Below are 13,924 nucleotides of genomic sequence, written 5' to 3' on the forward strand. Positions count from 1 at the left end.
GGATAGAATTGAACAGGCTCTCAAGAACGGAGGAAGCCTAAAAGCAGTGAAGAAGAAACTAGGAATAGGCAAGAATCAGATGTGTGCGTAAGAGACAAAACCGGCAATATCGTTACTAATATGGATGAGATAGTTCAAGTGGCTGAAGAGTTTTATAGAGATTTATACAGTACCAGTAACACCCACGACGATAAGGTGAGAGAGAATAGGCTAGAGGAACTTGAAATCCCACAAGTAACACCGGAAGAGGTAAAGAACGCCTTGGGAGCTATGCAAAGGGGGAAGGCAGCTGGGGAGGATCAGGTAACAGCAGATTTGTTGAAGGAGGGGGGGAACACTGTCCTAGAAAGATTGGCCGCCCTATATACACAATGCCTCATGACCTCGAACGTACCGGAATCTTGGAAGAACGCTAACATAATCCTAATCCATAAGAAAGGGGACGCCAAAGACTTGAAAAATTATAGACCGATCAGCTTACTGTCCGTTGCCTACAAAGTATTTACTAAGGTAATCGCAAATAGAATCAGGAATACCTTAGATTTCTGTCAACCAAAGGACCAGGCAGGATTCCGTAAAGGCTACTCAACAATAGACCATATTCACACTATCAATCAGGTGATAGAGAAATGTGCGGAATATAACCAACCCTTATATATAGCCTTCATTGATTACGAAAAAGCACTTGATTCAGTCGAAACCTCAGCAGTCATGAAGGCACTACGGAATCAGGGTGTAGATGAGCCATATGTATAGATACTGGAAGATATCTATAGCGGTTCCACAGCCACCGTAATCCTCCACAAAGAAACCAACAAAATCCCAATAAAGAAAGGCGTCAGACAGGGAGATACGATATCTCCAATGCTATTCACAGCATGTTTACAGGAGGTATTCAGAGACCTGGAGTGGGAAGAATTGGGGATAAAAGTTGATGGAGAATACCTTAGCAACTTGCGATTCGCTGATGATATTGCCTTGCTTAGTAACTCAGGAGACCAATTGCAATGCATGCTCACTGACCTGGAGAGGCAAAGCAGAAGGGTGGGTCTGAAAATTAATGTTTAACAGTCTCGGAAGAGAATAGCAGTTTACGATAGGTAGCGAGGCACTGGAAGTGGTAAGGGAATACGTCTACTTAGGGCAGGTAGTGGCCGCGGATCCGGATCATGAGACTGAAATAACCAGAAGAATAAGAATGGGCTGGGGTGCGTTTGGCAGGCATTCTCAAATCATGAACAGCAGGTTGCCACTATCCCTCAAGAGGAAAGTATATAACAGCTGTGTCTTACCAGTACTCACCTACGGGGCAGAAACCTGGAGGCTTACGAAAAGGGTTCTGCTGAAATTGAGGACGACGCAACGAGCTATGGAAAGAAGAATGATAGGTGTAATGTTAAGGGATAAGAAAAGAGCAGATTGGGTGAGGGAACAAGCGCGGGTAAATGACATCTTAGTTGAAATCAAGAAAAAGAAATGGGCATGGGCCGGACATGTAATGAGGAGGGAAGATAACCGATGGTCATTAAGGGTTACGGACTGGATTCCAAGGGAAGGGAAGCGTAGTAGGGGGCGGCAGAAAGTTAGGTGGGCGGATGACATTAAGACGTTTGCAGGGACAACATGGCCACAATTAGTACATGACCGGGGTAGTTGGAGAAGTATGGGAGAGGCCTTTGTCCTGCAGTGGGCGTAACTAGGCTGATGATGATGATGATGAGAAGCATTTTAAAGCTTACAAGATGTACACTGAATCTGTATTAGACTGATTTGTAATTTAGTACGCTTCGCATTATACCACGAGGGAACGCTGTGGTGTCGTCATCACATCCATTCACCGGGAGAGCATAGCGGCTAAACATCGAAGAGGCCCACTGTAAACAAATTCGTACAACGAGCTTGCAGTGCGCGACGTAGTGATCAGGCTCGACGATGACCACTATTTCTTGGATAGTTCTGTTCCTCCGTGAGCAATCTTTCCGTGCACCCCGTAAGACTGCCAATAGCTTCGGCGATTTTACAGATCGCAACGCGCACCTACTGTTCACGGCGCAATGCTGAAGAAACAACTTGTCCGGTGCTGCTTCTGCGAAACAAACTGCTCTGTCCAATACAATTTTGAGGCCGGTATGGCACCTATTATATCAAGTGTCAATATACAAATTACACTTTTCACAGGCCATTGATTTCACCATTATTTTTGTATGACGGTTCTCTCAATCAGTGCTTGTATTACATGAGCAGGTGGATTTGAAAGCAAATCTTTGTTTGCAAACCTTCATACTTCCATAATTGTGTGGCAAGGCACTGGCATGTTGTCAAATAGCTCACACTTCCTCGGTCCTGCACCAAAGAAGCCCAACGCTCTATTTGAAGTTGGATCGCACAACAATTCGACGGCACACAAAGAAGAGTAGCACACACAGGAGAGCGTTCTGCTGTGTGTATTTCTCTTCTTTGTGTCCCGTCGAATCGTTGTGCAATTCAACTTCAAGCTTCTATACCAATACACCCAGTCTTTGGACTTCACCAATGCTCTAGTTATTAGGCCACAATGGCGCACATCTTTGAAATGTCCCAACACAAATTAGCTTTCTAAAAAATCACAAGTGTAAAATTTTGCAGCACAGGTGTATGCACGTGCCATATTCGTTACCACTAAACTCACAAGAGCCAAAGGGGCAAGCATTAACCTGATTTACTGCTGCCATTACCATCATCATCATGACACCAATGGAAACACTCTAAAAACAGTTGCACCCTTTGGGTTGTATATTTGCCCCACAACGATAATCGTCATCTGTCTTGCCCGCGTTTCCTTTCTTTAACGCTGCGAGCCCGGTACTTCCCAGTCACGAACGGCATGCGCGTTATCAGTGTGACGCAGCATTCTCGACAGGAAAGTAGCGAGCGCCGAGTTTTCAAGAAAGGAAACGCTAGCAAGGCAGATGACGATTATTGTTTTGGGACAAATATACACCCCAAAGGGTGCAAACTGTTTTTAGAGTGAAAGACAGTGCCACGTTTCAGTAAAGGGAGTGCCGGAGGGAAAGGTGTGATAGGGAAGCTTACAATAAAGATAGCGGTTACAAGACAAGTTCAATGCTGTATGTCGCTCATCCTACTTTGGCATTGCGGCAAGCTTTTACTCCTTTGAGCATATCACGTTTTGTGTAATCATTGCTATAAAGCTGTGCAATAGGTCTATTTGCTCTGCAATTTTTATCATCACGGGTTAAAGACCCACTTTTCATTGGCATCTGCATCATATTTCTCCCTATATGTAATTTTGCCTTGGTGGTTCATGACATGTTCACGCACACCGAGTTCTGCAGAGCATTGGATCTGCTTTGTTCTACTGCTTAAGAATTAGAGCCCCATCATGAGACGAAAATGTATGATTTATCCATCAAGAATAACGCTGCCCCCCCCCCAAAAAAAATACACTGAACCTCTGGCACATGCATCAAGAGTGAACACAGCAAACAATCTGAAGTATTTTCTTCATGCAAGCCAGCACACTAAATTCTCAATGAATTTTCATTTCGTCACAAATGCGTAGGCACAAGCGGCTTGGCGCAACATCCACATCTCGCGCTGCAACAAATTGTGCCAGCACACTAAATTCTCAATGAATTTTCATTTCGTCACAAATGCGTAGGCACAAGCGGCTTGGCGCAACATCCACATCTCGCGCTGCAACAAATTGTGCAATGACTCGCTATTTCATAGTGCGGCCGATAGATGACGCATGAGCAAAATTCAGCATTATGCATACTAAGTAACTTCACCAATGAAAAACACCAAGTTCTTTATGGGATTAGTATTCACAGGGTACTTCACACAACTTGTGATATCCATTTATCTATTTTTAATTACCCTCTTTCCCAAGAAAAAGAGCCATTTGGAAGGCACCATGACAGACACGTAGAACAATCGGCAAAAAGTCGGCAACCAGCGAAAAAGTCAGTATCATAGGCAGCCGCATGTGAGATGTCGGTAACACAAGTCGGCTACACAGAAATGACAAATTTGGCAATATGGCGTGTCTAGACATTGCTTCAATGATAATCACAGTAACGCTAACATTTAAGGCACCTTAATTCCTACGTACGTTCCGTCGACACACCCGACTACGTTCGTAATATTCCCGCGAAGTAGTAAGCATTCTTTTATATTTGCCCGCTCAGCCGCAGTCTTCGGGAAAGCTAGCCACCGCTTACGCACTGCCGCATCGATAAGCGCGTCAGACACGTCTCTGACACAGCGGCTAACAATAATTTGATGACGTCCAATGTAACGCTCGGCGCCGACGCTTCCTTGAAAACTCCCAGTCCCGTAGAAACCGAGGGCGCAGAGGACTTCCTCTACGACGGTGAACGAATGAAGCCCGCCACGCTGTCTACGCAGACGAGACTCTTCGCCTAGCTCGTCGTCACACAGCCTGCGCACTGATGCCTTTGACAGGCGAAAATGACGCTGAAACTCCACGTCGGTCATGTAGTTGAACGGGTCCAGACGGTCATACTGACGCTTGCTGCCTCTGGATGCAATGACACAGGCTGCTGCTGCAGCCATCTTCCCGAGTTGAACTCAGAGGGGGGTTTCGCGATGTACGAGTTTAGCACGAGTTCGCCTGTCAATCAAAACCAGAGGTCACGCTCCGCGCGAGGCATGTAACTCTTCTGCGCGCACCCACCACGATTGGGCCCCGCCCAACTTATCTTTCGGCAACAGCGACGCGGTGTCGAGCTGAGAGGCATCAACAATCTTGACCGCCGACATAAAATACGCACAACGGACTGTCATCGGTGATGTACTGAGCACCACTATCAAAAACAAAGCGTGACTGTCGCTGGCTTATGCATACATCTTGTCGGGCTGAGATGGCCCCACAACACGGTTTCATTGCCTGCATTGTGGCGACGTAGCGCACAGTAAATAATTATCGGCCCGTCACCGTAGCTGCTTGCAAGGCGTCGACGCGCCGAGGAGGACGACGATGCTGAGGAGTGCGTATCGCAGCAGTCGTTTGAGATGGCTGCTCTGTCATTGGTGATGTGTCGGAGCCACAGCGTCGTAAACACGATCAGCGTCCGAGAATCGCTCGCTCTTCTAAACCCAGTGAAATGGCATTTCTTCATCGCAAGCACTGCACTCCAAGTCTCACTTCATAACTGCACACAAGAGCCCTCACCTGTCAAAATGCGATTGCCGCGGTGTCGTTACGAAATCCATCTGCGATCGCTTCTGGCTCCAGCAGAGGTAATCCGGAAGCACCTTGGAGTGCACAACACACTCAAATACTGCGTACATACGCTCAGAGGCAACTTTAACTGGGTAAGCGATGACAAGCGATGACTTGTGTCGCAGGGAAGCACGCACTTCGCAATGCATCGCAGAGGCTTCGCGCACAAAGATAAACTGGTACATTGTCACTGAACTACGTCACTACGGACCCTAAAGTAACGTACCGCTAGACACCATAGTACCGCCATTTTGCAGCGACAGCCGGTGCTCCCGTATTTATGACTAGCGTATCGTTTTTAGTAGGTAAAGCGGGGGGCCTTAATAACCTTGTGAAGCGCCCGCGATGAACAGCCTTACCTCGGCGCTGCGTTTCTATTCCCTTACAGAGAAAGAGTGGTCATGACCCTCCATGGGTCATGACTGACTTTATTGAGAATAGCACTGCAGCGCCCCTAGGCGACTTCTAACCGTATGAACTCCCTCGTGCGTGCGATCCTGTTCAATGTATGCGCTTCTAAGCTCTCACTGTCCTCGCTACCCCCAAGCCCTCGCTGTCGTCACTCGCGGCAAGAAGTGCAAAATGTAATAATTCGCTCGATCTCCGTTCGTCATCAGAAATTTCTAGCATTCAAAATAAAAAACAGATACTGTTCGTTACTATATTTGTTGTATTTTAACGTATTCTTTTGAGTGAAAGTGTAGTTGCAAGAACGTGCCGCATGTACCCTGTTCGCATTCGATGGAGGATAGAAAGATAGGGCCCGAAAGAGGACGCACGCCCTTGACGCGCCCATCAAGCGGCTCACAGCAAGTGTGCAGACAGACATCGAGACTGTCACGGCATTGCTAAGTTGCGATAATCCGTTGATAACAATGCGCGGCGCTGGCGCGTTTCGTTGTGCAGCCTTCTGCGCTTGAAACGTGGAAGCAGCGTGCCGCGCAGGGTGCGCTCAAGTTCTCATACGCGGCTTTTTGTCTACATATTTTTTCGCCTGTAGCTTTTGCGCGTTTCGCGCTATCTCCGTTCACTGACTGCCTTCGAGCAAACTCGGGTAAAACTCGGGTGAACGAGAAACTCGGCGCATCCTGCATAGCGCCCCAGATTGCAAGAAGTTGAGTGAACACTTGGCACTGTTATGTGGATGTGAAGTGGAAAGATGTTTTAACTATCATTCTGTTTATTGCAGAAGGTTGCCGTCCAAATCCATGCCCTCAAGACTGCCTATGTGAACCAGACGCAACAACTTCGTATAAGTGCAAGTGAGTGAAAAAATAGAAAACGATGTAAATATACCTTGGACGCACGAGTCGGCATCTGCAACTCTGAAAATTCAGAACAGAGAAACAAACAGACAGACAGACAGACAGACAGACAGACAGACAGACAGACAGACAGACAGACATTCATTCATTCATTCATTCATTCACTGAATACACTCCAAACCAAAAAGGTTGTTCTTAATGTGATTTGTAACACTCGAAAAAAAAGCGCAGTATCCCCTCAGAAATTTAAACCCGTGAACCTACAGCATCGGATATGCAAACTGATTTACATCACGACCCTATATATATAGATGCTGCTACAATAATATGAAAATTGTCGTCGATATGCCTCAACGTAATAATTAAGAAAGCCTAAAGAAAATAACATGCTTTTCATGGATCCGAAATTCATCGATACCAAATAGTCCACCTTTCGCAATAAAACAACTCTCTCTTCTATACCCTCTTCTTCATTCATCGTTAATTACACTGACGTTTCTATCTCGCCCTTCAGCTGCAGGGAAAACACCACGATGGCTCCACTTAAGCCACACCATGAAAAAGCGTCAGGTAAGTGTTTAATAATTCTGCATAGAAGTTAAGGTGCCTAAAGTTACAGTGAAAGTTACAGTGACCAAAACACTGACCAATGTGATGGTTCAAGAACTGTGTGCTTGGAAGGGCAGGGCTTTCATTTGAGATCAAATTAGTTGCTCTCGTTTCATGAGAAGCAGCTCTGCGCGATAGCTAATTTCAGTTCCGCTGCGTTTCGAGAAGGCACAGTGTTCCTTTCTCAATCAACTGCACAATATTTTACGGCGGCGTGAGAAGTGAGGATTGCATAAAGTGTCGTTTGTGATTCGAACATACTTGATGCGAAGCATATCTAAAACAGGAACAAAAAACTAAAGCAGACACGTACATAAAGCATAGGCGAAAACTAAGCGAGAAATATCGCGCTTTGGTGACAGAACCATTCTCATTGCAAAAACAGCTCCGTATAACAGTACTGTCCCAACGAGCTACGCATTTGGGTGGGGCAACCAACACTAACGCGAACTTGAGCTGCACTGTACCATGCCTTATGTAGAAACAACAGCACCGGTGACACTATATTGAAAAGGGCTCTTCAATCATAATACGTCACTGCATAGTTTAGGATAGCAATACAGTCAATTTTATATAATTCATATAGCTTATATCAGTTGTATAGTACAGCTATAATAGTATGTTTTAGTTGTAGTTCGCATCAATCATGTTCGAATCATATGTAAAACTTTTGGTCAATCGTCACTCCTCACGTGGTCGTAAAATATTTTGCAATTGATTGAAACAGTAAAGTCGTCAACAAGCATTGTAGTCTTGAAGGAATGTTTGGAGCGACTTGAGCATGAAATGCCTGCGCCATTATTATGCCACTACCATGGCGAGTAAAGGCCAATTAATATGAGTTCCTTAAGCTTTGGTAAACATAATAATATCGCAAGAAAATTTCAATAGCACTGCTACCTATTCGGCGTAAAATAAAAAAAAAGAACAAGCGGAATCAAACTGAACACGCTCGTAGCGCATAACGTGAGGAAAATATTATCAATCGTTTCATTGCCTATTGTATGCACCTCACCGTCACCTCAATGGTCAATAACAATTTTTTGTCGCAATGATGTACTCTTGCTTTAAGAGACAACCAAACGCCGTCTCTCAAAATGCCGCGATGATTGTTTCACAGCTACAACTACGACGTCGGTAGCTCGAAAACCAACTGGCCATGTCTGGGCGAGCGTGGCTATTGTTATCGGCATCTTGATACCTGCTGTTATCGTCGTCATTATGCTAATGAGGAGGAAGACGTGAGTGTTTCCTTCTTTCAAAAAACAATAAGCTCTGTGATCTTTTTATAGAAGAAGCAATTCGACCCTTTTTATTGTGTAGCCCCATTACTGCTGCAAAAAAAAAAGAAATATTAGAACTACCTCTTGAAAGACCATGCCTGGGCTTAACAGAACTTGTGATCCCTTCCTTTGAGGCCTCTAGTCCGGACTTCAGACGCAGAGATGTTTGCTTCGCTCTCCAGGAATTTCTTACTGAGTCCAATCAAATTCCCTCTTAAATGTGTACCTCTTTTCTTTTGTGTGTGTGTATGTGTACGTTTAAATAATTGAATATTGAATCTTACTGCTAATATTGCCCTCATTTTATCATATTACACCTTCAACGCAATTTATAACAGTCCTGAAAAATTATTTGTGGTTAGAACTTTGGAACAATCCATCCATTTCGTGCCCAATCCCCCATATTGGGTATGAGTCACATGTTCACTGGACAACAGCGAGTGACTTCACAAATATAACATTCTTTGCTCGCTTTCTTGTCTTCCTTCCAGATCGTACGTAATTACACCGGTGAAAAAAGCAAGCAGCAAGGTGAGAAAAATTAGTTTCGTGTTTTGCATACAAGAAAATTACTACTCTTCCTATTACTACAATTACTAAATTATAATACATTACTACAATTACTACTCCACTTATATGAGGCTGTTTATTCCATACGTAAATATAAATGACAATGGAGCAGCTCTCGGTTTCAGCAAAGCTTAAGCGCTTCAGAGGAAATTTTAACTCAGCAGCACCAACATAAATACAGGGGAACTGAGACATTGTTTTCTCGGCTGCCATTGCACAAGGTTCCATAAGGTTTGCTGCATTTAAACGAAAACAGAAATCTACCGACTGTTAACGCCAAACTCTTTTCTACAATAATATATTTTCAATATATATTGAACATCTCAAGATAAACTATATAGACAAACTCAACAAGCAATAAAAAATGCATCACCAATTGTGTAAACTTCTGTAAAATCACCTAAAGCACTCTAAAATAGACCTAAAGCTCTAAAATAGACCACTAATTTATTAGTATTTTTGCAGACGCCTTGTGGCGTTATAACATTTTCACGTAAACTGCAAACTTATATATTAAACTTGTCCGCTTCAAGTTTACAGAACTTCTCTATCTTGTTTGGTTGCAGAGCTGAGAATTTGTAAACATTGTACATCAATGTTTTTAATCTTACCGATTTTTGGCAATTACTGTGAAACTAGCCAGGCATTAAAAAATATTGCATAATAGACTTGGTAGAATTCAAATTCCGCTCCTAGACGCAATAAATTTTATTCAAACTGGTTCAGTAGATGTACAATTTGAGCATGTGTGCGTTTTCCATCTATTTTAATATAGAAATTCTAGTTGGCAGCAAGGCAAAGCGACCTCTGAGGAGGAAGCTATTGCTGGGGGGTTCTCATATCAATGTACTTAAAGCGAGATATTGCTTTTCTCTGCAGCCGCAGGAGTAAATTTGATGAGGTTTCCTGGATTTAAACGAAAACGTTAAAATATAGTTACTGTAGGATGCGGATTGCTTAGTTACGTCACCCCCTTTGTTTCTTTCTTTTGTTTTTTTTTTGTTGTTGCTGTAGTAAAAAATGATGATAATTACAAAATTCTTAAAACAACATTATCAAGTTTTCGATACTGTAACTGAGTAATGAAAAACAATATCACAATTCGGGAAACTACACCTAATAACAATTCTAAACTGGACAGAATTGATGTGTTACACGGCACTTTAAGGTCTACCAACAATATTTGAGTAGGACGTTTTGAAAGCCTTAATAAACATTGTAACAAGTTCATTACATTGTCAATTATTGCATAAAATTGGCCCGGCCTTAAATGCTCGAACAGATGCAGTTAACAAAACAGCGATATCTGTTTTTGGTGCAGTGGTACAAATATGTAAACTTTGAGTTCTTATTTTTATTTTTTTAATCTTACTAACTTTCGGCACTTTTCGTAAAAAATTTAAGGCCCCGAATCAAAGTTTTGCTTTCTACGGTCATTAGAATTTAATTTTTTTCTCCATTGGGACAAATCGCATTCAAAATAATCTAGGCATTGCTTCACAAAAGAATTTCTGCATTTTACGTGTATTTGAATAGGCGGCGCCGGAGCTGGCCCCGAGCTAAATTCACCTCCTAAGAACACACCTTGTTGGTACCCATATGTAAGGAGCAGACCATGCAAGGAAAGCAATAAACTTCCGTTATGGAAACTCCCTCCGGTGCATTTGGAGGATTTACAAAGCATATTGGCTCCCGCCGAATTGCTTGGCGGTAATTGTTTCTGCTAGTGAGAACGAGATGGCATATTCGATTCTCGGACACGTCTACCGCATTGCTACGGTGGAGGGATCCAACAATGATATTGTACTTAGCTGAAGAAGCTCGTAAAAGGTAATCAAAATAAATCACTAGCGCCCCACTACGGCGTCCCTCAAAGTCCAGGTAATGGTTCGGGTTATAAAGTTCTACCAGTGAACCATGCAATCAATTGCTAAAGCATCGTATACAGGACACGTAGTCTCTTTTGACAGTTCTATAGTGAGGGACAGAGTAGGTAAAAATTTTCAAGATCCTCGGTATATTCTTTTTCTTTTCACTATTTGAAACGTGTGTTCCTACCTGAACAAAAGCCAGCAACTTATGTGCATCGGCATGACTACTTGGGGGTATTAACTAAGTCTTTTGGAACTGAGGTTGTGACCGGCCACGCCCTATTTCTTGAAACCTGGTAGCGCTTCTGCGCTTAGTCATAAAGACGTGCAGGAACTGAAGCATATAGTTTTCATACATTTAGGGGGATTTTCAATTCTTGTTCAGAAACTGCTAACGAGTCGTTTAACAGCCATATCAAGGTACATAGGCCGCCTGAATTGCCCGCATCACGTTGTGTACTAGTGCGCTCCTTCAGTACATTTTACTTACAAGGAGAATTTTTTTTTTGTCAAGCTTAAAGGTGCGAATTTGACCCGCCGTGACGGCATAGTGGCTTTGGCATTGCACTGCGAAGCCCAAGGGGTCCGGATAAAATCCCGAAAGCGGCGGCCGCATTTCGATGGGGACGAAACACAAAAGCGCCCGCATTCCGTATGCAATCGGGTGCATGTTCAAGAACGCCAGATGGTCAAAATTAATCCGGAGAGTTTCCCGCTACGACATGTCTCATATATCATGTCGTGAAACGTAAAGCCCTAGAATTTAATTAGGGCTGCAGTGTGAAACCACGTCAGATTAATAACATGGCGAAGTTGTGTCAGAAGCGACAGTTAGGTGAGAAACAGGATTATCGACTTTTTCGTGCGAGTCAATGGGGCACGGCCCGATACGCGACGACTCGTCGTTGCGCGGGGACTGAGCGAGCCGGAGCGAGTGCCCGAAACGTCACGATGTTCTGCTCTCCATCGTGACCTGCTTCTGCGTCATGACGTCGTGACGCATAAACCTCTCGAGATGCGAAACTAAAACTGGTTCGTAGAAAAGATCACAGATATTTAGGCGCGCAGAGGACTGTCAGTATATTTTTCTAGTGTTTCGAGCGATGGGAAGTTCAAATTATTGCGAGAGAAAAATGAAAACTTCAAACTGTCATGTCAAGAGTCGTTCAGAGTGTGCGCTACAACACGAAACAACAACTGATATGTATGCCGCCCGAGCCTCTTCCTCGTATCACAAACCCTTCCCATTTACTTCGCAGGATTTTCAGCCACTCCCTACAGAAGAGTGCTGACTTCCGAAAAATGAAGCAGTACTGACGCCATTTCATGTCATGCATCGTGGCCGTTTACCTGTGGTACGGTATAGGCAAGGCCAGATATTCCCGTGGCCACGGAAGAGACGACAGGCTGAACACAAATGTCGACGTTGCAATGAAGTCAGCATTTTCCAAGCATGTGAATAAAACATTTTCATGCGGAGTAGTCAAATGTGTCGTTTTTTGTTGTTCAAGAGTCTATAGAAAGGCTCCCTCGAATTCAAACCGCAAGGTTTTTGAGACCGCTATTCTCCATAATGTGAAAAAAAGCGTTATTTTTACTACAATGCTCATGATTCCCGTTCAGGAAGCACTGCTGCGAAAAGCGCTGACAAAAACCACAGATGTTCGTAATTGCAGCACCCAAAATGCAGCTCTTATAAGAGGCGTGCAACTTCATGTAAAAATGTCTCCCACCTTTAGTCAATTGTATAGCGCTACCCGGTGTAGATTGCCTGGCGTTGTTCAATTTTTTTCGCCCGTGTTTGTTTTCACCGGAATGCCGCTTATAAGTAACAGCTCGAAGCAAGATGCACCACAGTAGCCCATGTTTCTCGAACGTTGTCTCCAATTCTATCCGGCACTTTTTGCTTTTCAGTATGCACGTTTTTATAACTGCCTGCGGCAGACAGCACAATTCTAGATCTTTAGCTGGATTACTTGAAGGCGCGGATATTACTTGCGCAAGAAATTCATCAAGTTAATATTTCTAACAGACGAAATAAAGAAATGTCAGTGTTAAGGGTTTTTTATTCTTACAGCAAATATTGCAATGTACGAATTGTAGTCGATGAGTTTTCAAGGCCTATTCACTTATAACAATATCTCCAAATCACACCGCTTCCATGCAGGCCTTGGTTTGAAAAGTTGCTCTTTTATTCTCTAACAAAAAAAAATGCCAGTAAGTTTAGCCACCTTGCTAATCTTATTTCGCCATGACTTTTCGGCCATATTTGAATCTCTAAATGATATCCGTCAATGGTCTCTTGTTCACTGAAGTTACACCGGACCTTACGAAAAGCGGTCCGTTTCCTAGAAGTTTCGCCCAGTTATACTTAGTTGGACAGTGTACGTAGTACATTTAAAAGTTAATGAATGATGGTATTCGCTCATGACTCAGAAAGCCGATAACATCGTTGTTGTCGTTAACGTTGTATATTTAGATGCGGTTCGTACCCACGAGAGAAAATTTGGTCAAGGTTCGCACTGGAAACAGTACGAAATTACTTTCGTCTCACGAACATGAGCTTCCATATTTGTGCACTTCCTCTTTTAAATATTAACGGGAAGCTTTCTTGTCCTCTTCTGTAGGATTTGCCATTCCTTGTTGTTTACTCGTCGGATATATTTGCGGATATATATATAGACAACTTCGATAACCGAGTATGCGCTGGCTTCTTTCTTGCTGAGTAGACATCTTGGGCAACTGGGTATGCATCAGAACAGACAACTTGCTGCGGGCTGCTGTCTAACCTAGTAGACAACTTGGGTGAGTCACCGGGTATGTGCCCGAACATACAGCTTCGGCCCTAGGCGCATGCAACTGTGTATCTACCCCTTGGTATGTGCCCATTCTTGGCCGAATCCCCAGATTGAAAGTGCCATTGTGACAAAAAGGGGCACGAAGCCTGAAATGTACTCAGATGTGCGTCGTACTTCTCGGTGCATACGCATATTCTTCCCTCGACAAGAGTCATACAACGCCTCTGTTCTCGTGACGTGGACAGAAAACAGCTGCAGGCGACGAAGCTGTCTTATCCGC

The 13,924-nt window shown here is 43.7% G+C and overlaps 1 protein-coding gene and 1 long non-coding RNA gene across 7 annotated transcripts in view; one reads left to right on the forward strand and one right to left on the reverse strand.

Annotated features, from left to right (window-relative positions):
- Positions 1-12,328, forward strand: part of LOC126531504 (glycoprotein antigen BM86-like) — a 36,768-nt gene extending 24,440 nt beyond the window's left edge. For both annotated transcript variants that reach the window (XM_050179045.3, XM_055071206.2), the window contains exons 14-18: positions 6,438-6,510; positions 7,028-7,083; positions 8,243-8,363; positions 8,897-8,936; positions 12,106-12,328. In XM_050179045.3, coding sequence (XP_050035002.1) covers positions 6,438-6,510; positions 7,028-7,083; positions 8,243-8,363; positions 8,897-8,936; positions 12,106-12,138 — 323 coding nt within the window. In that variant the 3' untranslated portion in view covers positions 12,139-12,328. The remainder of the gene's footprint in view (positions 1-6,437; positions 6,511-7,027; positions 7,084-8,242; positions 8,364-8,896; positions 8,937-12,105) is intronic.
- LOC126531513 (uncharacterized) overlaps positions 1-13,924 on the reverse strand; it is a 219,022-nt gene that overhangs the window by 173,550 nt on the left and 31,548 nt on the right. The window lies entirely within an intron of this gene.

This window comes from Dermacentor andersoni, chromosome 5, assembly GCF_023375885.2.
Source record: "Dermacentor andersoni chromosome 5, qqDerAnde1_hic_scaffold, whole genome shotgun sequence".
Lineage (NCBI taxonomy): Eukaryota > Metazoa > Arthropoda > Arachnida > Ixodida > Ixodidae > Dermacentor > Dermacentor andersoni.